Below are 25,130 nucleotides of genomic sequence, written 5' to 3' on the forward strand. Positions count from 1 at the left end.
TTGCATTGTTATAATTTTTTCTCTTATATCTTGGATTTTACTCGTGAAGTAGTTCATAAATTCATCACTGTTATGCTGATAATCAGAATCTGACGTCGATGACAACTTATTTTTTGTTAATTTAGCCACGGTGTTAAATAAGAACCTAGGGTTGTGATGGTTTTCCTCTATTAGTGTTGAAAAGTAGGCGGATCTAGACGTTTTTAATGCATTCCTGTAATTTCGAGTACTATCCTTCCATGCTATACGAAATACCTCTAAATTCGTTTTCTTAAAGTTGCGCTCCATTTTACGGGATGCTTTTTTTAGAGTCTGAGTGTGTTCATTATACCACGGTGTTGGGCTGCTATTTTTAATTTTCTTTAAACGCAGAGGAGCAACTGTGTCTAATATTTCCGAGAAAGTAGAGTTAAAATTTTCAATAGTAGTGTCAAAATCGTCAACGTTATTACTCATGCTAGATATTTTAGACAATTCAGGCAGATTATCGAGAAACGCATCTTTGGTAGTTGAAGTGATCGTTCTACCATATTTGTAACAAGGAGTTTGATTTGCAGCCGTAGGCCATTGAAGCAAACATAATATCAGATGATGATCCGAAATATCTTCACTCTGCTGAACGATTTTAACATCGTCCACATTTATACCATAAGAAAGTATTAAATCTAAAGTATGATTACGAAGGTGAGTGGGTCCTGACACATGTTGACTAACGCCCATGGAGTTAAGAGTGTCTTTGAAAGCCAGTCCCAAGGCATCTGTATCATTGTCTACATGGATATTAAAGTCACCGACGACAAGGACTCTATCTGCGGCCAGTACTAGTTCTGATAAGAACCCACCAAATTCTTTAATAAAATCTGTGTGGTGCCCTGGAGGCCTATATACAATAGCTAGAATAAATTTTAAAAATGTTTTGTCCTTAGTATTAGGTGTCGATACGTGAAGTACCATGACTTCAAAAGAATTGTATTTAAAATTAGACTTCTGAGAGGTAATAAAAGAATTCTTGTAAAGTGCAGCGACACCTCCCCCTCTACCTTTTAGACGAGGCTCGTGTTTATAGTAATAATCTTGGGGAACGGATTCATTTAGAGTAATAAAATCATCTGGCTTTAGCCATGTTTCTGTCAAACAAAGCATGTCTATTTTATGATCGGTTATCAAATCGTTAACAAAAAGTGCTTTATTTGAGAGAGATCTAATATTAAGCAATCCGAGTCGTAACAGCTGATTATCTGTATTTTGTTCATGTTTGATTTGTTTAACGTTTATTAAATTACTTTCAAGAGGTTTACGCAATATCTTATGTTTGCTAATCCGGGGGACAGACACAGTCTCTATTTTATGTTGTTTGTAAGAAGGGATTATTACATGTTGTATATTTAGTGTATTCTGTAACGCGAGACGGCAAGCAGACAGTTGGTTAAGCCATTCTGTCTCCTTCCTGACCTGGGCTTTATTACTTCAGAAGTAACTAATTTCGTATTATCTAGTTACACTCAACACTGGCTAGGAAGAGTTTTCAGTTTTCCTCAGGAGGTCATGCACAAGGACACAATGAATCACAAACGCTTATGAATGAATTCTTTATAGGGCCTGAACCTGCAGTCTTTGGCTTGTATGTCAAGTTTTTTTCTTTAAATGTTGTTCCATCTAATCCAAATTCATGTGTTTACAGACAAATAAAAAAATGACACACCTAGGGGTCAAATTGTGCCTGATAACTTAATATTTAGGTTTATTAGTTAAAGATTTAGAACACCCCCTCCCAAAAAAATCATATGTAAAGAACATCTTTAAAAAGGTGGTGTTTGTGTTGGCCGGATTTACATCCACAAAACGAGAATAATCCAAAAAGAAATGGAATAGGGATTTCACAATGTAATAGAAACAGAAATCTACTTAAATGTATTTCTGTAGGTGCCCAGGCATCATTTAACATATGTACTTAAGAATCACATTAAATTTAGTTTATTTGATACATTTTTATTTGTATTGCTTTTCGACAGCTTGAGGTTGAACAATTGATTTCAAACGGTTGTATTTCTCCCTATATTTAATGTGTAATATTTTAATTAAAAAAATGTGCCATTATAATTTTGATTTCGCAGTGCTGCTCTCCTCAAACGCCAGAGGTCGCTGCAGTAGAGTAAGAAGTGGTCCGTGTTGTGTGGTGTGTACAGGGGGTCTCTGACTCTCCTCTGCTCCAGTCCAGCCTCCTACAAACAGCAGGACAACTTCAGCTCAAACTTGTCTTCTAATATCGACCTCTTAACATTGATCTCCAGATCAGGATTGAGGATTTAAGCGCCGCCTGACGCTCGGGATCATGGATGATCTAGGTAAAGACGCACATGCTCACATGAATGTTACCAGTGAGGGACAAACATAACGGAGAAATAAAAAGGAAAAGGGGAGAGAGAGGCTAACTACAGTAGCCAATGAGCTAACGCGGAGAATCGGATACAAAGTAACACTTTGAAATTCTGATATTAAAGACGCGCGTCACTGTGATACAATGGAACGATTCACACTTCACGTTTGGGTGTCACATTGAAACATTTACATTGAGACAACTATGAGATTATAAAGTGTTATATAACACCTAAGGTAGAATACGCATAGTGTTTATTCGGCAAAGCGCGTCTCTTCTCTTTAAAAATGAGGGTGTGTTTGTGAAAGTTTGTTTTTCTCTGTTACTTTTAATGAAGTTTGTGTCATATTTGTTTCCGTCGATACACTCAGCATTGGTTATCCCCAGAGACTGATCCCAGAGCTGTCAGGTTACACATCCAACATGTTTTTAATCTTAAATATGATGTTTAGAGACAGTTTGTCGATTTGTTTGAGGAACAGAAATAGAACTTTGGATCCACCGATACAAATGAGTGTTGCGTTAATTGATTCGATGTGTGATGTCTCTTTAAACACCAGGTTCATGTGTTCCTCGTATGATCTGCACGTCAGATTTGATATATGTAATATTTCTGAATAACCTCCTGAACTCCAGTGCGCACGCGTGTCCACTGAGGCGAAGGCCACCGACCCAGCCCACAGCCACCCGCGTCCTCCCTGCATCTAAGCTGCAGAACATCTATCTGAAGAACCATCAAATGAGCATATTGTTTTTGCAATCTCTAAATTGAACACATCTACAGTGCAACACTATTTGAAGAAAATACGTCTCATTCTGAAGTCTATCTGTAATTTTAGAGACCGTTTATCAAATGCTGGCTTTGATTCCAGATATACACTCCTCTCCTCAGGCTCTACGTTTTGAGTTGAAATCACTAAATTAAGTTTGTTGGAATCACTAACCCCAACTTTGAACAATAGTGTTGGTAAAGCTTGTTAACTTCCATTTATGATATGATCTCTCTGACGTCTCGGGTCGGTAGGGAGCACAGATTTGGAGGCGGTGGTACGTTGCGGGCGACTGCGTGGCAGCGTTTTGACCAAACAGCGTGTGGCGGTCAGGAGAATGAGGTGATTGTGTTCAGAACTGCAACCCAGCTGCGTGAGTCTGTTGCAGAGAACGACTGTGTTTGTAGATGATGGTTCTGTCCTTAAACAGTTCACATTTAGAGAGGGGGAGGAAACTGACTCACTCAGGGGTCAAAGGGCGAATGGGAGCAGTTTTTCCAACCAGCTGTTCAGACTGGAACTCTTTATTAGATTTGTCAGAAGCGATAAGTGTTTTGGATTAAGAATGAAGCTGTTGTGAAGGAAAACGCTTCGCAGCTTATTGTGGCTCCAAAAACGTACTTCACTTCAGTTCGAAAAGTCCTTCATGTCTTTTGCAGAACACATTTATGCATTTGGCAGACGCTTTTATTCAAAGCGACTTAAATTGCCTTATCCTTTACATTTTTTTTATAAGTATGTCCCCTGAGCATGAGAGGAATTCATATAAACCATGTTATTTACCCCTTTTGAGGTGTTTAGACACATGCACAGACACACACAGGGGCGGATTTATTGATTTTACCTTATTTTTTCTTCCTCCTGATGGAGGTGGTAATATTCAGAGAATAGCAGAACAATACAGATTTGTTTATTTGACGAATGTGGATTCGGTCCATTTAACGGCAGTCTGGTGAAACACAAGCTGCTTCGTTAGACTTCAAATGCTTTCACACTTCTAATGAGCAAAGTAACGACAAACACACACAGCCGTCTGAGGCTTATTTAGAGGTGAAAAATAGCAAAAAAAACTAATGAATGAAGCACTGTCATCCTCTTTATGTTAACCAGCTGTGACGGTGACAAGCGACAGGATGTGTTGTCCATCGCTCGGTTTCTATTTCTGCCGTGTTACATCTCATAGTCCCACACGCATCGAAACTTCACTGAGCCCAAATCACACAAGATGTGGTCTGATGTTTCCTCCACATCCCGCTGTCGCTGTCAGCACTGCCTCGTGTAATGCGTGTTGTGCACAGAGTTTGTGCAAGATTTCTGTTATTGATAGATATTAAAACACAGCATGAGTGGGTTCAGTTTATTTGTAGTGAAATCCCCAACGGTCAAGTCACAGTGTGGCGATGGAGCTCAACACAAAGCCACTTCCTGTTGCTGTCGTTTCCTCAGGAAGTGAGACCCTTGTTCTGAGGGCAGGGCAGTCAGGGTTTTGCTGGCTTTACATAAATATAATCAATAGGATATTTTATGTGTATAAATGCATATGAATTCTTATACTTCATGAAATGTGTAGGGGGTTTTTAGCGTCTCCATATTGACTGTCATTTCATATTAAAAGAGCATCTGCTTGTTCATCACAATGCTTACAAACATCATGTCTTGTCTTGATGTAGTTACTGTGGTGACTCAATTGTGATGTTAAAGGAACACTCTACTTTTTTTGGAAATATGCTCGTTTTCCAACTCCCCAAGAGTTAATAATTTGAGTTTTACCATTTTGGAATGTATTCTGCCGATAGCACTTATAGCATAGCTTATCATAGATCATTGAATCCAATTAGACCAGTAGCTTTGGGGTAAAAATGACCAAAGAGTTTTGATATTTTTACTATTTAAAACTTGACTCTTGTCGTGTGCTAATACAGAAAATGAAAAGTAGCGGTTTTCTAGGCTGATATGATTACAAACTATACTCCTATTCCTGCGTAGTAATCAAGGATGTATGCTGCCATAACATTCCCACAGCAGTCACAGTGATATCACACAGCGCGTGTGGAATTTATTTTTACAGAATGAGTTGAAACAAATTAGAAATGAACAACATCCATTGCATTATTTCTTAAATGCTTCACATTTCTTTGTATAGTAAAATTATGTTTTATTTCAAATATCAAAACTAAACTGCAATTTTAAAACAAATGAATAATAGAAAAAGGATATTTAATATAAACAAACTAATACTGTCAGTGCTTTTCTTGGATTTTTTTTGCATTTTAGAAAGATCAGCATGTCCACGTTTAGGATTGCGGTGAACATGGCGGCCCCTGCTTTTAATATTTATTATTGAAATTCAGTTCACACTTCAACCGATTTGAATCGTCACACATTACCGGCTCACGGTGAATCCTTACATCCCTACGAGTTACCTAGCTTGGGACTTATTTCAGGCAAAGTTTCGCAAAGTTTTTGTATAATTCTGGATCCCTGTGCCGTCAAAGGGATCATATTCCTTTTATTGCCCATTCTTCCGGAAAAGCACAGCAAGGCGTAAAAGAAAGAGCGTTCACGAGCCAACCAATGAGCAAGACTCGCTTACCATCAAGATTTTCTGCATGCGATAGTGAAGTTTAGGCGTGTCTGTTTGTTCACGGCATTTCAGTCATGGATGTTATGTAAACGGTGGATTTAACGCTGGATTTGGAGATCGTTGGATGCCGGACATGAACCGCACGTGGTAAGTCAAACAAAGTCATAAGTATGTGTTTTGTTGGCAATCTGCATGCACGTGCATAATGTACAAAACACGAAGGGATTCATGCGATAATGTGTTGTGTGCTTGTGTAGTTCGATCCCACTCTCCCCACCTATCCCACCTCCAGCGGCTCGTGTTTTTCCTGAAACAATCGAACAGCTTTATCTCTCTTTAATAAATTCGATCAAACTTAATACTTCTCGAAGATCCGACGTATGCAATACTACTGTTTTAGGTACTCAAGATTAATATGAGATTGACAGAAACTTCCTGTGATATGCGATCTTTAACAGAACAAACTCTTTAAAAAGAATTGTCTTATGAATCCTATCGAAACTGTTCAATTTACCGAATACTAGTTAAAAAAAAAGTATAGACATGAATAGCCCCACACGCTATTTGTCTACATATAAAGAGAGAAATCCTTGTAAAATTATGACATGTATCATATCACGGACAGCCTTGTTCACTGTTTTGGTAAAAACAGCAGTCAGTTCGGATTCACATCAGCTTTTGGGTTTGCCGCTACAAATCAGACTCATGCTTCGAACAAAGACGCTTTATGTGCTGCATTAAAAAGACACGCAGAGTTTTGAAAGATGATCTCATTGGCTGTTACCAGCTTTAATTTTATGACTCAAGAATCTGTCATGTCCAGAATATTAGCCTGTCTGTTCTCAATCATGATGTTGAGGGGTGGGCGTGTGCCGGAGGCGCCGTCAAAGCGAGACTTTGCCATGTGTTTGCCTGCTGTTATGAGGTGATTTAGATGTAAGCGTTCGGACGTTTATCGGACGCAGCGTGTCTGACGGCCAAATCCTTCTCTGTTTCCCTTCACGTCTTTCTCAAGCGCCCGCACCCCCTCTCTCCCCTTGGCAGGGCGTCTGGCCCGAGACACAGCGCTGATTGTTTTCCTAATGGCCTTCGATGTTCCAGAACTCATAGTTACAACAAAATTCTTCCCACATGAGTGAATTTGGGAGATACTCTCTGTGGAAGCTGCGTGTGTAAAATGTTCCAATGAGCACATAGTGTATGAAAGACTGTGTGTTAATATCCACTAAAGGTCCATAATCCACTTTAAAAAATACTGTAGAATACTTTAGTCTTGACAATAGTAATTTGAAGTATTAGTACTATAGTATACTTCAGAATATTGTAGTATAGTAAATAGCAGTAGTAACTCATAACCATGGTAAATTGACCAACTGTACTATAATAATAATTGTATTGAATTTAATTAGTTTACTATAGTAAATACTGTGGTGTACTCCAATGTATTGAGCGTTTTTATGAAGTGTCTGCGTTCGGCACGGATCTTTTCTAGGTTGAACACATTGAACTCAGACAGAAGGTCGGCCAGGGTTTTTCTAAATAACCAGCCATCAGATTTGAACTCTGTGAATGTGTGATTCCATAGGATGTTCTCACTGATGTATACACATGGGTGTCTAGAATAGCCGCGGGACCCCCTTACTGCTTGGCTTCAAGTCCCTCCGGGAAGAACTTTTATTTTGGGTCCCGAGTGTCAACTTTCTTTAGGGGTGGGGTCGGCTCGAAATTTCTCCGTCAATCATCTCTTCTTATAAACGTGTCGTTCTCCTCCACAGACAGCTAGAGTCAGTATTGTTCTCTCATGGCGGTGTTGTAATTATATCTGGCTTTTCTTTCTCTTACTCTTTATTCTCTAGTCTTGCAGTTCTCCTGTTAACCCCTCCTCCTGTCTCTCTGTTATAAATATCTGGGTTTGATGGTATAGAGTTTCGTCCGGGGAGGTCGACAGGCAGAGATTGGCCTCCTGTCACCGTAGCTCACTGACCACAACGCAACAGCTTTGCTTTAAACATTTGACACGGTTGTCATGCCGTGATTGGATTTCTTCTTTCGTATGGCTTGTCGCAATGCATTGTGGGTAGTGATGTGATGATTCACTGTGAGCCAGTTGAAAATCAATTCTAATATGTGACCATTCAAGCCGGTTGAGGTGTTATTCGGTCCTTCCGCTTCATCAATATAGCATTGAATACGACTCCCGCGTGCACAGTTATGGCTTTGTGGAGCGTGGCACTGAAGTCAATGGCCGAAGTAAGGAAGTAACTGGATGGGTTGCTTACACAATATAAAGTTTCTGCACATTAAATGAATAATGCACACAATATGTGACCTTTGACAGACTTTGGGTCTTATGATTTTGGTATAATCTGAACACCGAACAAAAAAGATTTCCATTGATGTACGAGTTAGAATATGATAATGTCTGCTGAGATACAACCGTTTAAAACTCAGGAATCTGAAAATTGCCTTTTGAAGTTGTTAATCTGAGGCACTGTGACAGGCCGACAACTCACAAAAATACAGTTTTTATATATTTAAGGTAGGACATTTACATAATATCTTAATGGAACATGATCTTTACTTAATATCCTAATGACCTTTGGCATAAAAGAAAAAGCTATAATTTTGACCCATACAATGTATTTTTGTCTTTTATTAAAAAGTGTCCCATGCTACTTAATACTGGTTTGTGATCCAGGTCAGATATCTATTGATCAATTTGGCAGTCGCACTGGCAGGAAAAATAGTTGCAAAATGCAACCATTTGGTCGAATCTAGAACCCTGGAGTCTTCCAAATTTGTACACGTTTCTTTTTTTCTGATGAACGCAGAGAAAGATATATGAAAGATTGCTTATAACCAGACAGATTTAACCCCCCATTGACTCCCATAGTAGGAAAAAATACAGTGTTAGTCAAAAGTGCCCCAGAACTTTTTGCTGTCCTACATTCTTCAAAATATCTTCTTTTGTGTTAGACAGAAAAAAGATAAAATAATTGTTCCGACTATGGGAGTCAATGGGTGTTGAGATCTGTTTGGTTACAAGAATTCTTCCAAATATCTTTCTCTGTGTTCATCAGAACAAAGACATTTATACAGATTTGGAACAAGTGTGAGTAAATGATGACAGAACTTTTATTTTTGGCTGAAGTCAGTGTGTCGACTTATGATGTGGCATGAGTCTGACAGTGATGTTTTTCTTCTCAATGGAGATTGAAACTCGATGTGTTGAGATTACAGAGCTTTCACAGTTTCTGGGGTTTTTAAATAAAGGTGGGTGGGATGGTAAAAGTAAAATGAACACCAGCCATTGTGAGACAACATTCCTATAACTGTCACAGTTCAGCCCACATGCCCACTGCTCTCTCTCTCTCTCTCTCTCTCTCTCTCTCTCTCTCTTTCTCTCTCTCTGATGGAATGTGTGGAATTTGTTGTTCAGATTTGTGTAGGATAAAGATAAAGGGAAAGCGACGCCTTCATGTAATAATGAGTTTATAACACGAGCGAATCCGTATTTACTGTATGTTTGATAAAGCATCTGATCTCTATTGAAATGATGTGCTTTTATGTTATGTTTCAGAATAATTGAAACCTCTTTTACCTCTGCACATTCTTAAACTGTCCGGGCACCGGCCATTAAGCAGGAATGCATCTACATTAACAAGAAATAAGAGGCTTATAGTTTAACACAGGAATTTTCCGGGTTCAAAAGTTAAAGGGGTCTAAAATATTGAGTTACAAGCTCATTTTAAATAATTCACAACATGAGTGTTGTTGATACTTGAGCGTTTATGTTTATATTTTAGTATTATTTGATCATGTTAGCTTATTTTTTATTTTTATTTTCCGGGTTCACGTTGTCATGCTTTTTCTCCACTTTTTACTTATTTCCAGTTATTTCTTTATATAGTAATATAATTTCATTTTATGAATTATTTATTTGGGACAAAATTTCTATTTATGTCCATTTTAGAGTCCAGTGAGTGTGGACATTGGTGCTGTGCTGGATTGGGTTTAGGTTTAGGATTGGCTTCACATCACTGTTTGCATTCTTAATAGAGCTAACTAACCGCTCTGTTACTATCTCCATAAACAGCATCATTAAACATCCCCACCCCATCATACAGCCCTCACTCAAAACTGACACCTGCTGGAGAGCCGGGAAATCTGCATTCTTGAACTTGTCTGTTGACATCTCAAGTTGGTCTTTAAGTTTAAGGAACTTTACAATCTAACATTATCACCAACATAAATGATTTATACTTTTATTGTTTAATAAGTGTTACAGACTTTTTTGCTGTTAGAAATCAAGCTACACCTAAAACAGGATTGTGTGTGTTTGTGTGTGTTTGTGTGTGTGTGTGTGTGTGTGTGTGCGCGTGTGCGTGTGCGTGCGTGTGTGTGGACAGGATATCCTGACCCTGCCGTTCTGCCTCTGTGTCTTTTGTTCTAATGGAAAATATTAAAACACAAAAAGTTTCCGCATCTTTCTCTTCTCTGTTATCATTCCCTATTTTATTATTGTATTAAGCTAATTTACTCAAAGTAAATTGTTAATTCAGCCTGAGGGGAAAGTTTGTCCAAAAAATTATTGCATTTATTCGCCCTCATATCAAACCTGTATGAGTTTCTTTCTTCTGCAGAACACAAAGGAAGATGTTTTAAAGAATGTTGATAACCAAGCAACATTAACCCCCATTGACTTCCATTGTATGGACACTAAGACATTTCTCAAAATATATTTTTCCACCAAAGAAAGCGTCCCATACAGGTTTACAACCACATAAGGGGGAAATAAAAGATGACAGTATTCTTTTTTCCCTCCGTAAGGGTGATTTCAGGCAGTTTCCCTTGGTGTCTAAATGATTATGTGACATAAAATATTGTTTTAAATGAGCTATTAGACACCTTTGACTCATATAACCATTGATGGATTAATCGCTTTATTGTTTTCCTCACTGTTTCGAACTGACAGTTCACTCAAAAATGCTAATTCTGTCATCATTTACTCACCATCTTGTCATTTCAAATCACAAAATATATTATAAAGAAAAGTTGATAACCAAACAGCGCTGACTCCCATTCACATCTACTGTATGGACACAAACCCAATGCAAGTGAATGGGGGCCAGTTAATGACATTCTTCAAAATATCTTCTTTTATGTTCTGCGGAAAAAAGAAACTTGTACAGGTTTGAAATGACAAGAAATGATTGCCGAATTTGAACTACTGGACAAAAGCGTCTGCTAAGAACTTGAATGTAAATGTTCTGGTGCATATTATGAAAAGTTAAAGTTATGTGTGGAATTGACAGTATAGTCCCTCTTTAAAGTTTTAATGGCCGTGGTGAGCACAGAGTACCAGGTGCGGCCCCTCTGGAGCCCTTTAGAGGCGCTCGGGTTATTTTCAGTCCGTTTGCTGCGTTCTGATCTCAACGCTTTAAATAGATCAGCTATATGCTGCCGTGCTGTAAGGCGGCCGTGTTTAAACATGTGTCTTGTTAGACATAGTCATAGGAATTTAGTGTATTTTAAAAAGCCCTCACATTTATTTGCTTTACGTGGATGTTTTCAAGGAGCTTTCATTTCAACAACTGTAAGTGGCAGATTTAAGTTCAGGCGTGCAGGCATCAGACCACCACACCACACCACACTACTGCTGACATAAGCACACAGACGTTCCCTGAAAGAGACTCCTGAGAGTAAAACATATCCAACATAACCTCCGACTTCCATGTAAGGAGCATGAACTGTTCTGAGTCTGGTGATAAAAGTCATGAAAGTCATCTCCAGTCCATAGTGTCACTGAATGGATGGTTTTCATGATCTTATAGATGTTTTGCACCACTGATGTTTTTGTGTGTAATATGAATTTGTAAATGATTTTAAATTGTAAACTCTAAATATAAAAGTCTTTAAAGTGATGCTTCACCCACAAAAGAAAATTCTGTCATCGTTTACTCACCTTTGAGTTGTTCCAAATCTGTTTAAATGTCTTTGCTCTGATGAACTTATAACCAAACAGATCTTGCCCCCCATTGTCACCCATAGTAGGAAAAATAACTTTATCATTATTTGTGTGTTGAACACAAAAGAAGACATTTTGAAGAATGTAGGACAGCAAACAGTTCTGGGGCACTTTTGAATTATTTCCTACTATGGGAGTCAATGGGGGGCAAGATCTGTTATAAGCATTCTTCCAAATATCGTTGTTTCATCAGAAATATACACACTTGAATGATGACAGAATTTTCTTTTTTGGGAGAAGTATCACTTTAAAGCAACCCCCCGTTTACATGGATGAGTGATAATAGACATTTTTGGGGTATTCAGTTATACGGTTTATTTGATCATTTGCAAAATGTTGTTACCCTGAGCCATTTAAAAAAAACTGTGAATAATTCTAGATAATTAGTGTAGCGTGTTTTCCATCAATAAGTCAAGATTCAGGATGTTCTTAAAACAACCATGCCTATGTTTAACACACCCATTCTGTGCCAGCTGTGTATAAATCATTGTTTCTTTAAATTTAAATACTAATTTATTTGTATTTAATTTAAATTTTCATTTAAAAATACTCTTTTTTTTTATCATTTAGTTTTTTTAAAGTAACAACCTAATTAAAAACAACAATAAATATCCTTAAAATCTTCAAATGCCGGACAATACCTTAACAATTCATAAACTTCAATAAAAGGACTTTTGATTATCGTGATATGTAAATTTGATGTCGTCGAAACAGTGGAAAGATAAGTTGCATATGTGTCCAGCGCACATGGAAAATCTTTCAATAATGTTTAAACGCATCCCATGATGCACCTCATGGTTGAGAGAATGAGCAGGGAGTGCACCGCTATTATAATTCTCTTTATTTTTAAATGTAAAAAATATGAATTAACCGTTAGTATAGGATTATGTCTAAATATTTTAAAGTTTGGTTGTCTGGGACAGAAAGGGTTAATGAACACTGCTGTGCCCACCCTCTTTCTCTCTCTCTCATTCACACACACACACACACAGTCGTGTGCTCACACTAGGGTGTGACTCTAGATTTGAATACATTCTGGAATACGCTCTAAATTCTGTGAGTACACACTTTTTGTTCTGTCGGTATACACATCGCTGCATGAAACCTGTCATGTGTGTGAGATACGCTTTGACACTTATGAACTTCTATACCAGGACGGCAGATGATGGTACTGTGTTTCACCGGTAAAAATAGAGCGAATTCATGAGCGAGATGTTTGTAGAGTGTTACAGATAAAACATTAACAAAGCACACATTAAGTCCAAGTCAAAGTCTGCTTTATTCTCAATTCTGACACATGTTCAGTACATACATATAGAGGATTGAAATTTCGTTTCTCTCAGACTCGAGGTGCATACAGTGAATACTAACACAGATTTAAAAAAAATATATATATATTCCAGATTGAGATAAAGTTTTAAAGTTTTTTTTATCGTTCATTCAAATTAATATCAATCAAACTGCAGTTGGTTTGTTTTATTTAGGCAATATATATATATATATATATATATATATTTTTAAATGTGTAATAACATTTCATATATTTAAAATACTTTATAATCAGGGATATATATATATAAAAAATAATTATGTCTGCATTTATATGATTTACGTTTCCATTTGATTTTCCTTATAAGCTTTGTTTTATTTGAATGTGGTCTCACATTTTGGATCCCAGTATATGTATTTGTGTGAAAGTCCACTGATGAACCTTTTCTGACTTGCAGAGCGATGCATTAAAGGGACAGTTCACACACAAAATCATTGTGCATTTCATCTCTCTAATGTCGTACCAAACCTGTGTGACTTTCTTCTGCAGAACTGAAGATATTTTGAAGAACGAACATTGAACCTCAACTTCAATTGTGTGAACAACACAAAACCAAACACATTTCTCAAAATATCTTCTTTTGTTTTCCACTTAAGAGGCATAAACAGTTTGTAAATGAGCGAATAAAGAATGAAAATTATTTTTTTGGGGTGAACTCTCCCTTTAAACATGCCAGTGACTCAAGATTGAAGCTTCCGTGTGTCCAAGAGCAGTCTGTGATGGTGTTAATTTACCATCTCCTCACACTCACAGCTAATCTTCAAACGTCATGTTTTTTTATATCTGTCTGGTGTGAGGTTGGTTTTGAGGTGGTCACTCATATAAACTCTTTCGAAGAGCTCCAGATTTTTGTGCTTGAGTGTGCCAGCGTCCCATGCGTGCATACAGATCTCTCTTTCTGCTGTACGGTATGTGACGGCTGCGTGTCGCCGGGCTATTATTGACCGCGTGGATGGATGGATGGGAACAGTGTGAGATAAGAGCTTTATTTGATTATGGTTATGTCATTCTAAACTCTGACAGCAATGTGTAATCCGTCTGTGTCTCTGCCAGTATTTCCATATGGTATGAACTGATATAACAAAAAAAAGTAACACTTAAATGTTTGTCGTGGTATTTGCATCTCTCATCGTATTATATGTAATCATAGCTTAACGGGATGTGTTGACAGGCTCTCTGTGTTCCATCACAAGCAACAGACATTAAACTGTAACTGTACCAAACCAAAAGAACATAGATATAGAATAGTCTGATATCTGATCAGTCCATCTCTGTTGAATAAATTGAAATGAAGATCTGGTCACATGATCACCATAAACCAGCACAAACCAGCATCAAAACATACCAAAACCAGCATATGCTGGGTTAGGTATGCTTTGATGCTGGTTTGACCAGCTTAAACCAGCTATGGACCAGCTTAAACCAGCACATGACCAGTTTAAACAAACACATGACTATCTTAAACGGGCAAACCAGCATCAAAAAATACCAAACCAGAATATGCTGTTTTATTTCAACAGGGCAAAGGGGTAAATTCATCCGAATTCAGTTTAACTACAGTCACAGTTTACAAATCGGCACAACCACAGGTATAAAATTCACATATGAGATCTTCATCAATGAGATTAAATGGACTGTAGGTCTTTTGAGTCCTGAATCTCAACAACATGTCAAACTGAGCTCAGATTTGTCAAGTCTACAATCAAAAGTCAATATTATTGAAGATCTCAAACATTTCTCTTCAAATGTACTCGAATCCAGATTCACAACTCTACAATCTGCATTCATTTACATCTCCGTACTCCTCCATGTGTCTCAACGTTTGGCTCCGTGTCTGTTTTTATTCCTCCAAAGCAATTTTAGAGTCTTAATTGATAATTAAATGAAACCCAACTGAGAACTCCATCAAATCTACTGAGCCATGCAGCTAGGCAAAGCCGTTTCTTTCAAAAACCTTTTATTTGTGTTGTGGATTGGACACAGAACAGAACTCCGGTGAGGTGGGTGGGGGGTTGTTGGCGCAGGACTGGCAGAGCTGCTGTTGAAGGACTGTATTTAGTAACATGATTGAGGATGGTTAGAGAGGTTGGAATGCCCCTCTGACTCACACGTCCAAACATTGTATCTGTGTTTGGACACAATCTCATGCTTATTTTTAAGCCTGCTCATCTTTCTCTTATGGTCTTACACCCTTTTTATGTTTTCGATTACGTAACATTGTAGTTCCTCCAACAGACATATGTGCATTTAGATCACGTGCTGAAGGATTCGTTTCTTCTCTCCGCACAGACGCGTTGCTTGCAGATCTCGAGTCTTCCACCGCACATATCTCCAAGTGCCCAGTGTTTCTGCCCGAGGAGACGCCGTATTCCTTCCCCACCGGAGGACACCTCTTTCAGGATGACTCTCCCCCTCCACCCTTGCCTCCTCCACCATCAGCTGAGGCCCTGAACGGCTCTCTCTCACCACAGACGGACTCCCAACACTCCTCACAACAGGTTTGTCACAAACTATGTTTGAACATAAGCATATTGTTTTATACTTCCTTATTGTATCTGTAATGATGTCTGTGCCTTTTCTTTCTCTTCTGTTGAACTCAGTCTTTGGGTTCGGCTCATAAAGTTACGTTGTCCCGGGACAGCAGCCCACCCGCCTCTCATTCTGAAGAAGACCACGTTTATAGGTGAGAGTTGAGCTTCAGGTCCTCTGACACTCTGTCACACCTACCACCCTTTGGGTTCTGTATTGTGTCTCTTATGAATGTAAAAGGATGTGTAATGTATGACTTTGTCTTTTTGACCAGTTTTCCTAACAAGCAGAAGCACTCGGACTCCTCGGCAGCGGCCATGACTTCTGCCCTGGGCAGCAACTTGTCTGAGCTGGACCGCCTGCTTTTGGAACTCAACGCCGTCCAGCAGAACGCTCCGTCTTTTTCTACGACAGGTGCACACACTTCAGGCCTGTTTACACTGAAATCACTGCATGGAAACTAAACTGATTCCCAAAATATTCCCATTATCAGATTTGATAAAGCTTACTTGCAATATGTTTTGTTGCCTAAAAGCAAAACATTTCAAATGGAACTTTGGTTGTTTGGTTTGCCATTACGACAAAAGCATTTGGTCAGTGTAGATCTTGTAAATTGCGTGTGTCTGAAAAACCATCCTATTATTTCAAATGGCACCCTGTGACTTTCTCTTTGTAGAAGACGCAGCTCCTCCACTGCCACCCTGCAGTGTTGCCCATTACATCCAAGAAAATGGAGCCCATCCGGGCATCATACTGACTCCTGCATCCCAGGACAAGTCTCAGAAGAATGGGACGGGGGATGGACGTCCCACTATGGAGAGTCTTCTGAATGAGCTGGAGAACTCCGTGCCATCCCCAACGTAAGAAATCACCAGCGTGCGCGTCTCTAGGTGAACAGCTTTGAAATGTGTAGATTTTAATATAGTGCTGTGATTTATGAAAACAGGCCTAACCCCTGTGCTTTGACCTGCGATTTGACGGACGGCCAGTTGGACACACCCTCAGAGCAGCAGGGCCGAATATCTGCCACCTCCGCTACACGAGAACTGGATGAGCTCATGGCCTGTCTGTCTGATTTTAAGGTACAGAGCTTTGTGTTTTTGTGCGCTTCCATGTGTGTTTGTGTGCCACTGGTTGTGAATCTGAGAGTGTGTGAGGTATGAAAGAGTGTATGTGACCAGTAGAGACGTCAGGTCTGGGAATGTGTGATAAACTATGTTGTTTGGGTGATCTATTTTCAGGGCTTACTACTCAACAATATGGCAGGTCTTTATCTGACCTTGGCCATGTTTATCAGTTTTTTTATTTGTACAACATCTCCTGCTTGATATATGTTCCTCTCAATTCTTTAATCCAATTTTTTTTGTTTCCTTCTCAGCTGTATCATGCAACTCATTAAAGCTTTACTGATTTTAACTTTCTGCCTACCTTAATCTCTATTTTTCTCCTCTTTCTTCTCCTACACCCTTTTTGTTTCCCCCAGCCGAGCTCTTTGGGTTCCCTGAACTCTGAGCCACTGTTTGATCAAACCACTACCATTGCTGAAATCCACTTGCCTCCTACAACCACAGTGTACAAATCTCTGTCCCCTACCCACCCAGCACAACCAAGCCGCTGTTCCCCTTCTGTTAACTTTGATTTGCACATTGAGGAAGATTCTGGTGTACCAGGGACCAGCCCTCCACTGTCCTCTGTTGTCCCAAAGCCAGCCCCTTCCTCTAGATGGTCTCCTTCCGCAGTATCCAGTCCACGGTTTTCTCCGGTAGCTGATGTAGATCTAGATTCTCTCATTGACGTCTCTGCATCCCTCATCACCTCCCAGGTTGATTCTATAGTGGTCCTGTCCAAGACTGTAACCACCAGCACTTCCAATGTTCCTTTCAGTTTACATGGAGGTCATGACCCCTGCCCTGTCAACTCTTCTGCTAAACTGAAGTCCTATTCTCCAATAACCAAGTCTCCAAGTCCAGTATGTTCTCCAGCGGTCAGCAGAACTCCTGAAAGAGTCAGTCCATTGGTCACTCAAACGTCTGCTGGTTTTTATATATCCAGCTCTGAACGTAAACCTTCAACCTCCAGTCCAGTTCCATCTATTCCCAGGTCTGCAGCATCTCCTTTTCCCACAGTCTTCGAATCACAAACGTCATCCTCTCTTTGGTTTTCTAAAGCTGGTTCACCCCCTCTCACCTTCCATCCTGGCTCATCTCCAGCAGTCCCCAAATCCCCCAGCCCAAAACCAATATCAGAGCAGCCCACTGTGTCTAGAAAACCCCTTCCACGCACCGCTTTTGACTCCGCAAATCCTGAGCCATCCCTTGATGATGCCTTGGATAAACTTTTAGCCATGAACTTCAACAAGCCTGAGATGGCGTGTCCAATCCCAGACTCCATGACTCCACGGCTCACTTCAGAGGCCCAACCAGAGATATACGAGGCCACGATAGTTGCGGCGGATCGTAGCGAGATTCATCCAGACACAAACACGGAGAGTGATTTAGGGGACGGGCTCCTTGAAGATCAATCGGACTGTAGGAGTGATCTGGACTGGGCTGACATGGAGTTGAAGCTGGTGTATGATGGGGCGGATGGTTCCATGACCCCCATGACTGAAGCGAGCTGGATGGACGAGTCTCTCACTCCGTCGTCTTGCCCTGGAACCCCAGACGGCCAGATGGATCTTTCTATGGTTCATTCGCCTGGCACAATGGACAGGATCTCAGCCTCTGGACACGTATGATTGAGACTGCAATGCTTGTTGAATGGAAATGCAGTGAAGAGAATTGTGTGGAGCTTGCCCAGATAACGCTTGTGGTGTTTTGATTGCCAGCATGTGAATCAAACATAACTTCATTGTGCTTTCTAAAACTGCACTTTAGTTTTTGTCAATTCTAACTGTAAGTTAACCGCATAAAATTGAGTATAACTATGATTGCATGCATGGTAACTCATGGCACTTGTGGGTTTTTTTGTGCTCCATTGAATAACCAGCACCATGAGTGGAAGATCCAGCTAGTCCACAGTTGAAACAGCGACGAAATTTCTGCAGAAGGATTGCGCATGAACGCTTCCCTAGATCGCTTGCAATGCTCTTCTTGTTCTTGATGTATGTGACATCACATGGAATATGTTCTACTGTCCCAGCTCAAATCAGTTATTAGACGCACCAAGGAGATCCCCAATGTTCACCCTATGTACCGGGAAGGCATGATACGTAGGAAGATGGGTCCTCTTATTTTCCACAAGAGCAACTCCCAAGACCGACTCATTGAGGAACTCCAGGGCAAGCTGGGAATTGGGCGCAAAGAGAGGGTAAAAAAGCAGCAGTCAGATGATTGGCTGACGGAGGGCGTCATTGTAATGTCCAATCCCAAGCGCTCAAGGGAAGACCACAACAGGGAGGTGGATAAGGTAGACAGGAAGGAACCTTTTGTGAATTTAGTTTCCTTTCAATCGTTTGCTTAACTTTCTCTGTAATCACATTCCTATTTCTTCACTGCTTCTGTCTGTGTTTCTTTGTCTGATCTGTATCTTTCTATAGATAATCATACCTCCCGACTCTCCTCTTCCTCAAAGAAAGGTGATCCCACCTCCCCAATCCCCCCCATCCCCGCGCGCCCTTCCCCCTGCTGAGGAACCGAGACTTGCCCCTGTGGTCAAAGTAGCTCCTGTCCCGTTGCCTCCTCCCCCACCCCCTGCCCCACCTCCAAGAGAGCCCACACCTCCTCCCCGCCCCTTTGTGATTCCGCCCATTCCCCACGCCCCTGAACCTGTAAAACTTCCACCACCCTCCCCAAAGCCTGTTTCTGTACCCTTACCCAAACCCGTCCCACCACCTGCCCCTGAGACTCCGCCCAAAGTGCTGGTGTCAGTGGGCTGTCAGACGGAATATGACCCTCACTTTCCTCCAATGCAGGTGCAGGCGAGCTGTTTTTGGCTGTGCGTCTGTCTTTCTGTCAGACTGATGGAGATGAATGAAAATGTTGTTTGTCTGAAATGTCTGGGTTGTTGTGTGTGTCTGTATGTATGTATGTACTGTATGTGGTGCGTTTGAAGTAGCCATTTTTTGCACCCAAAAGATGTATTAGAACACACCTTTTTGTGTTGCATTTTGGGATCTGTTGGGCTAAGTTGCAAATATGTCTTAAATTGATACAACAAGATTGAATTGTACCCTAGACTCCCTTCACAACATTCTAATATTGTCATAAGATGAAACCTTTTGAATGGGTGCAAAAGTCATCCAATATGCACAATAGGTTGTCACACACGTACAGATACAATTTTCAGGGGGGGGTGCTAAGTTCGTACGGTGTATCTGTGTTAGTTTGTATTGCATTAGCTTACCTAAAAGAGCCAGCTGCACAATTACCAAAAGTCTCTTTATGTTTGTTCTCCGTCTTTCTCTCTGTAGATCATGGCCCAAGGGAAGGCTCCACACACACAGGTCAATAAACTGGACAACATGCTGGGCAGTTTGCAGTCTGACCTCCATAAGCTGGGAGTTCAGACAGTTGCTAAAGGAGTGTGTGGCGCCTGCTGCAAACCCATTGTGGGCCAGGTGAAGGAGCTAGAGAGCAAAACTCAGAAAACATACAGGAGTATTGTGTTCAGAAGTTATATTGTGATAAATATTCATCATGTATGTACAGGTGGTTACAGCTATGGGACGGACGTGGCACCCAGAGCATTTTGTGTGCACACACTGTCAGGAGGAGATCGGTTCCAGAAACTTCTTTGAGCGAGAAGGACAGCCGTACTGTGAGACAGATTACCATAATTTATTCTCGCCACGCTGCTACTACTGTAATGGACCCATACTGGATGTGAGTCTACACACACACGAGCACACTACTCGTGTACTCGGGAGGGAGGGAGGGAGGGAGAGAGAGAGAGAGAGAGAGAGAGAGACGTTTTTTTCACAGCAATGGTGGTTTATGGAGGCTCTCAATAGTTCCCAGAAGTTACTAGTTACTCATGGAACTGCGACTAAACAGACCAACTGAGTTAAACTTCTAACCCATTTAAAGATGATAGCCATTTAATGAATAAAAATAATTAAATAAATAAAGCATTTAAAGACAAAACGTAACTTTCTGGAACTATCTGAAGGCTTCATGAATCACGTGACGCTCCAAGCGTTTTGGACTCATTTATGAGTCAGTCAAGAAGTAAGGTTAAAAAAACTGCCTATTATAACAAAATAATAGTGTTTTTACAACTTGTATGCATGTAAACTTGTTGTTGGACGCTACATGAGCCAAATACTTTAAAAAATAATCGTGTGCACGGATAAATCATTCATAATAATCACTGCCACACTTTCCCTTTTGATTTCATTGTGACTTTTTAAAGTTTAATCATTTGAACCATTTAACCCTTTTTTTTTACAAAACAAATTTTCAGCCCGACAGAACATGACATGCCGTCTTTTCTTTCATTTCATGTCTCTCTTACAGAGAGTTGTAACAGCTTTAGACAGAACGTGGCACCCTGAACATTTCTTCTGTGCTCAGTGTGGAGCTTTCTTCGGTCCTGAAGGTGAGATTAAAGTTTTTTTTATATATTTACTAAAGATACTGTTTATTCTGTTAAATCTCCAGTGTGTACCTCTTTGGAGGATCTGTTGACAGAAATGCAACATAAAATATGTCTTCGGAGGTGTACAAAGACCTTACTTAATGAAGCGCTACGCTTTTATTATCTTGGAATGTGCTTTTTCTATCTACATACACCACAGGTCCCCTTGCATGGAAATCTCCATGTTGTTTCTACAGTAGCCTTAAATGGACAAACTGCTCTATGGAACGCGTTTCGTAAATACAAGATCTTCTTTGGCAAAGAAAAGACGTGACGACATCTCAGTCTTGTATTATCCACCGTAGTGCTTTGAAAGGGAGTGGTGGAGTGTGCTGTTGGTTGCATTACGCTACCTCACCTCTAGATGCCACTAAATTTCGACAACTAGTGTTGAGGTTGTGAATTGCAACCAATGGTTCACAGACATTAGACCGAGTCAGTGAGTGTGTCGTGTCCTGTTTTTTAGGGTTTCATGAGAAGGATGGTAAGGCCTACTGTCGTAAGGATTACTTTGATCTCTTCGCTCCTAAATGTGGTGGCTGCGCTCGTGCGATCCTGGAGAACTACATCTCAGCGCTCAGCTGCCTCTGGCATCCAGAATGTTTTGTGTGCAGGGTGAGTGAGTGTGTCACCTTTACACGCTTTTAATGAATGAGTTCTACGCCAAACAGATTTCTGCTATTAGTCCCAAAAACCTTTATTTAATTACAGTTAAATTTTGAAAACTAACATTTTCGGTCATGAAATGTATCAGTTTATGGTCCCTTTCTGTGTAGAAAACACAGTTTTACAAGTTTAAAGGGATATTTCACCCAAAAATGAAAATTCTGTCATCATTTACTCACCCTCTTGTCAATGACTTTCTTCCGTTCCGCACAACACCAGAGAAGATATTTTGAAGAATGTTAATAACCGAACAGCGGGGGCACCCATTGACGTCTATTATATAAGAACCAATGCAAGGGAATGGCTGCCATCGCTGTTCGGTCAACAACATTTTTCCGAATATCTTCTCGTGTGTTCTGCGAAAGCAAGAGTCGCACAGGTTTGAAAAGACAGGAGGGTGAGTAAATGATGACAGTTTTTGGGTGAACCTAAAACATCACAACATGAAGGTGAGGTACGTGTGGTGTTGAATTATTTCTTTAATGTAGGACCTTGATACATCAATGTCATGTGATTTGATGCGTGTGTTCCAGGAGTGTTTCACACCCTTCATAAACGGCAGTTTCTTCGAGCACGACGGGCAGCCGTACTGTGAGGTGCATTATCACGCCCGCCGGGGGTCGCTGTGTTCCGGCTGCCAGAAACCCATCACGGGCCGCTGCATCTCGGCCATGGGCAAGAAGTTCCACCCCGAGCATTTCGTCTGTGCCTTCTGCCTGAAGCAGCTGAACAAGGGAACCTTCAAAGAGCAGAACGACAAACCTTACTGCCAGGGCTGCTTCATCAAACTCTTCAGCTAGAATCTCAACTCTCTGTGTGTGTGGTTGTGTGTGTGTGTGTGTGTGTGGTTGTGTGTGTGTTGTTCATGTTGAACTGGTGTGTGAATCTCAAAATGTGCAGGTGGCTTTGCCGGTCAGGTTAAAGCGACGGTGACATGATACGTGTTCATGAGAGCAACGTTGTTTTCAGAGGGAGAAATGATCAGGTGACTGTATTTGAGAAAGTCTGTGAAGATGAATTCTGCTCACTGGATGAGCCGGTTAGAGGAGAGGCGAACGAGACGTGTGGAGGTTTATGTACACAGATGTTTGACACACAACCAGAGGAATATAACAAAAAAATGATCCTTTTAACTGAAACTCAATGGGAGCCGATAATTATTGAGTCATATTTCACCCCAAACATCAAAAGAAAAAATATTATATTTTATTTAAAGACTAAAAAATCGTAAACTAGCTGCATTTGTATTTTCCACTGTTTCAGAGTTGAACTTAACCTCTATAAATGTATGACTTTTAGTGCCTTGTTTTGTATTTCAAAAGACAAATTATACCAAAAGTGTAGTTTTGCATAAAGCATAAACCATGAAGTTCCCCCAGGATGTTGAAGTTATAATTAAAGGCTGAAGTTTTGCTTCTTCATCATAAAGTTTCTAGTTTATCAAACAGTTCATATCTGGTCCATCTTTATGTAATTCATACGAAGTTATATTTTATATAATAAATATTTTGGGTTAAATAACTTGAGCTCTATTGACAGGTACCTGTTGAACATAAAGTAGTTAACAAGAAAAAACAGTCCTGTTAAGAGCAATGCATTTTTAATGAAGTACATAAATACTGTTTAAAATGTGCAACGGTCACATTTTTGAGTCTAAATGTTTTCCGGTATGTCACCGATTTCGTCAGTAGAGATCTGATGTATTTAACTCAAAACGTAAGCTACAGTATCCAGCCAAATATGTATTTAAGATTTTTATTTTTAATGCAGTTTTGCTCAAAACTGTTCCTGAATAACCACTGATCATTTTCAACTTTGTAGACGTGATGTTGATGATCTACATAGCTGTGACAATGTTGTGCAATGTTCATCCCTTGAATACAGTATATGATTGGTTTTGAAATGAGAATCTAATATTGTCTTTCTCATTCTCAGAGACAATTCTAGACAATATTATAACTGCTGTATTGTTTTACTATAGTATACTAATTCTTTTTTTCTTGTAGTGTTCTGTTTGCATGGAAGTCTTAAAGGTCCGTCAATCATGTTCAAGGGTGAGTTTTGAAAACTTGCCATAATGTTGCATTAAATGATCCAATCGGTGAAGTCGTTCTTCTGTTCATGGATGTGTATTGTCACTGGAAGAAGTGATTTTCAGATCAAGAGTATTTAAGATATGATCTCTTATGTCAGAATGGCACAGCTTCCTGGGTGCCTGCCAAAAAAAATTGCGAAATGTGATATAATGAATGCATTCAAACAAATACAGTGCATATGAACTTTCCACCAGCAAGTGTTTAACATATGAAAGCTTTTCTATGATCCAATGTGCCAGAGATCTGTAAATACAGTTCTCTCTCGTCTGCTGTTTTAAGAACACTACTTTGAAAGTAGAGGATATTCTTTGATTTGTTTTAATAAATTCACTATGATTATGTTTTCTTCGCTTTTAAATGCCATGTGCCAAAAGAGCTTGCAGTGGAAATGGGGACATTATAAATCTGTTTTAATCACATATTTACACTGGTCGAATGTTTTGCTTTATCTTAAGAACTTTTATCATAGAAAAAGTTATATAAATCCTTTCACTTTATTCCTCTGTCTGATTCATTGTTTTACTATTGCTTATAATTTACCCAATGTGAAAACAGCTATGCATATTTTTATTTTCTCCTGTATCGCTGTCACACATGTTGTTCTGTCAGTCTTGGTTACTGTTACAATTAATACAATACATCAAAATAAATGTGATGTTTTAATTCACTGAATAATTTACTCCTGAAGATTTATTTTTCTGAAATGAGTGCAGTGTGCTTATGTCTGTTAATCTTCTATTTTTGCTGGGTGTTTCGGTTTTATTGGATATATCTATAAGCTACACATACAAAACTATAGTTTTAAATATTAATAATTTAGTGAAGAAGTATCTGAAATACAAATACGGTAGAAGTCTTAAACCATTTAATTAGAAATCAATTCCGAGGTAAAAAAAGTAAAATGTATTGTTTTACATCAAGTTTGACCACTCAAACTAAAGCTCGTACCCTCAGGCGCCCTCTAGAGGCGCTAGAGCTACAAGAACCACAGTTGCGTCCCAAATCGCGCACGTATGCACTTATTCTACGCCATTTTGTAGTATAATAGTGTGAGTAGTGCGTTGACGTTATAAAAACTCTAAAAAGGAAGTGCACTTAAAGTACCCGGATGATGCAATTTTTCAATAGAATATATGGAGTGTGGACACGCTTCAATCTGATGATGAATAAAGT

At 39.7% G+C, this 25,130-nt stretch overlaps 1 protein-coding gene across 2 annotated transcripts; it reads left to right on the forward strand.

Annotated features, from left to right (window-relative positions):
• Window positions 1-2,193: 2,193 nt before the first annotated feature.
• pxnb (paxillin b) lies at window positions 2,194-24,636 on the forward strand. 2 transcript variants are annotated; one of them, XM_056729515.1, is made up of 14 exons: window positions 2,194-2,345; window positions 15,379-15,587; window positions 15,690-15,772; window positions 15,893-16,032; window positions 16,295-16,478; window positions 16,565-16,700; window positions 17,102-18,349; window positions 18,760-19,026; window positions 19,157-19,531; window positions 20,030-20,176; window positions 20,268-20,441; window positions 21,075-21,156; window positions 21,662-21,810; window positions 22,395-24,636. In XM_056729515.1, exons 1-14 carry the CDS (start codon window positions 2,333-2,335, stop codon window positions 22,659-22,661), a joined length of 3,474 nt encoding a protein of 1,157 aa, XP_056585493.1. In that variant the 5' UTR covers window positions 2,194-2,332; the 3' UTR covers window positions 22,662-24,636. The 2 variants fall into 2 exon arrangements, with proteins under 2 accessions (XP_056585493.1, XP_056585495.1); XM_056729517.1 differs by lacking the exon at window positions 19,157-19,531.
• The last annotated feature ends 494 nt before the right edge of the window (window positions 24,637-25,130 follow it).

This window comes from Triplophysa dalaica, chromosome 18, assembly GCF_015846415.1.
Source record: "Triplophysa dalaica isolate WHDGS20190420 chromosome 18, ASM1584641v1, whole genome shotgun sequence".
Classification (NCBI taxonomy): Eukaryota; Metazoa; Chordata; class Actinopteri; order Cypriniformes; family Nemacheilidae; genus Triplophysa; species Triplophysa dalaica.

What these genes read in the sequence shown, in the direction of transcription:
- pxnb (XM_056729515.1), top strand. An exon ending in ACAACAGGGAGGTGGATAAG is followed by an intron (nt 19,027 to 19,156) that starts GTAGACAGGAAG and finishes ATCTTTCTATAG; the next exon opens with ATAATCATACCTCCCGACTC. An exon ending in CTCACTTTCCTCCAATGCAG is followed by an intron (nt 19,532 to 20,029) that starts GTGCAGGCGAGC and finishes TTCTCTCTGTAG; the next exon opens with ATCATGGCCCAAGGGAAGGC.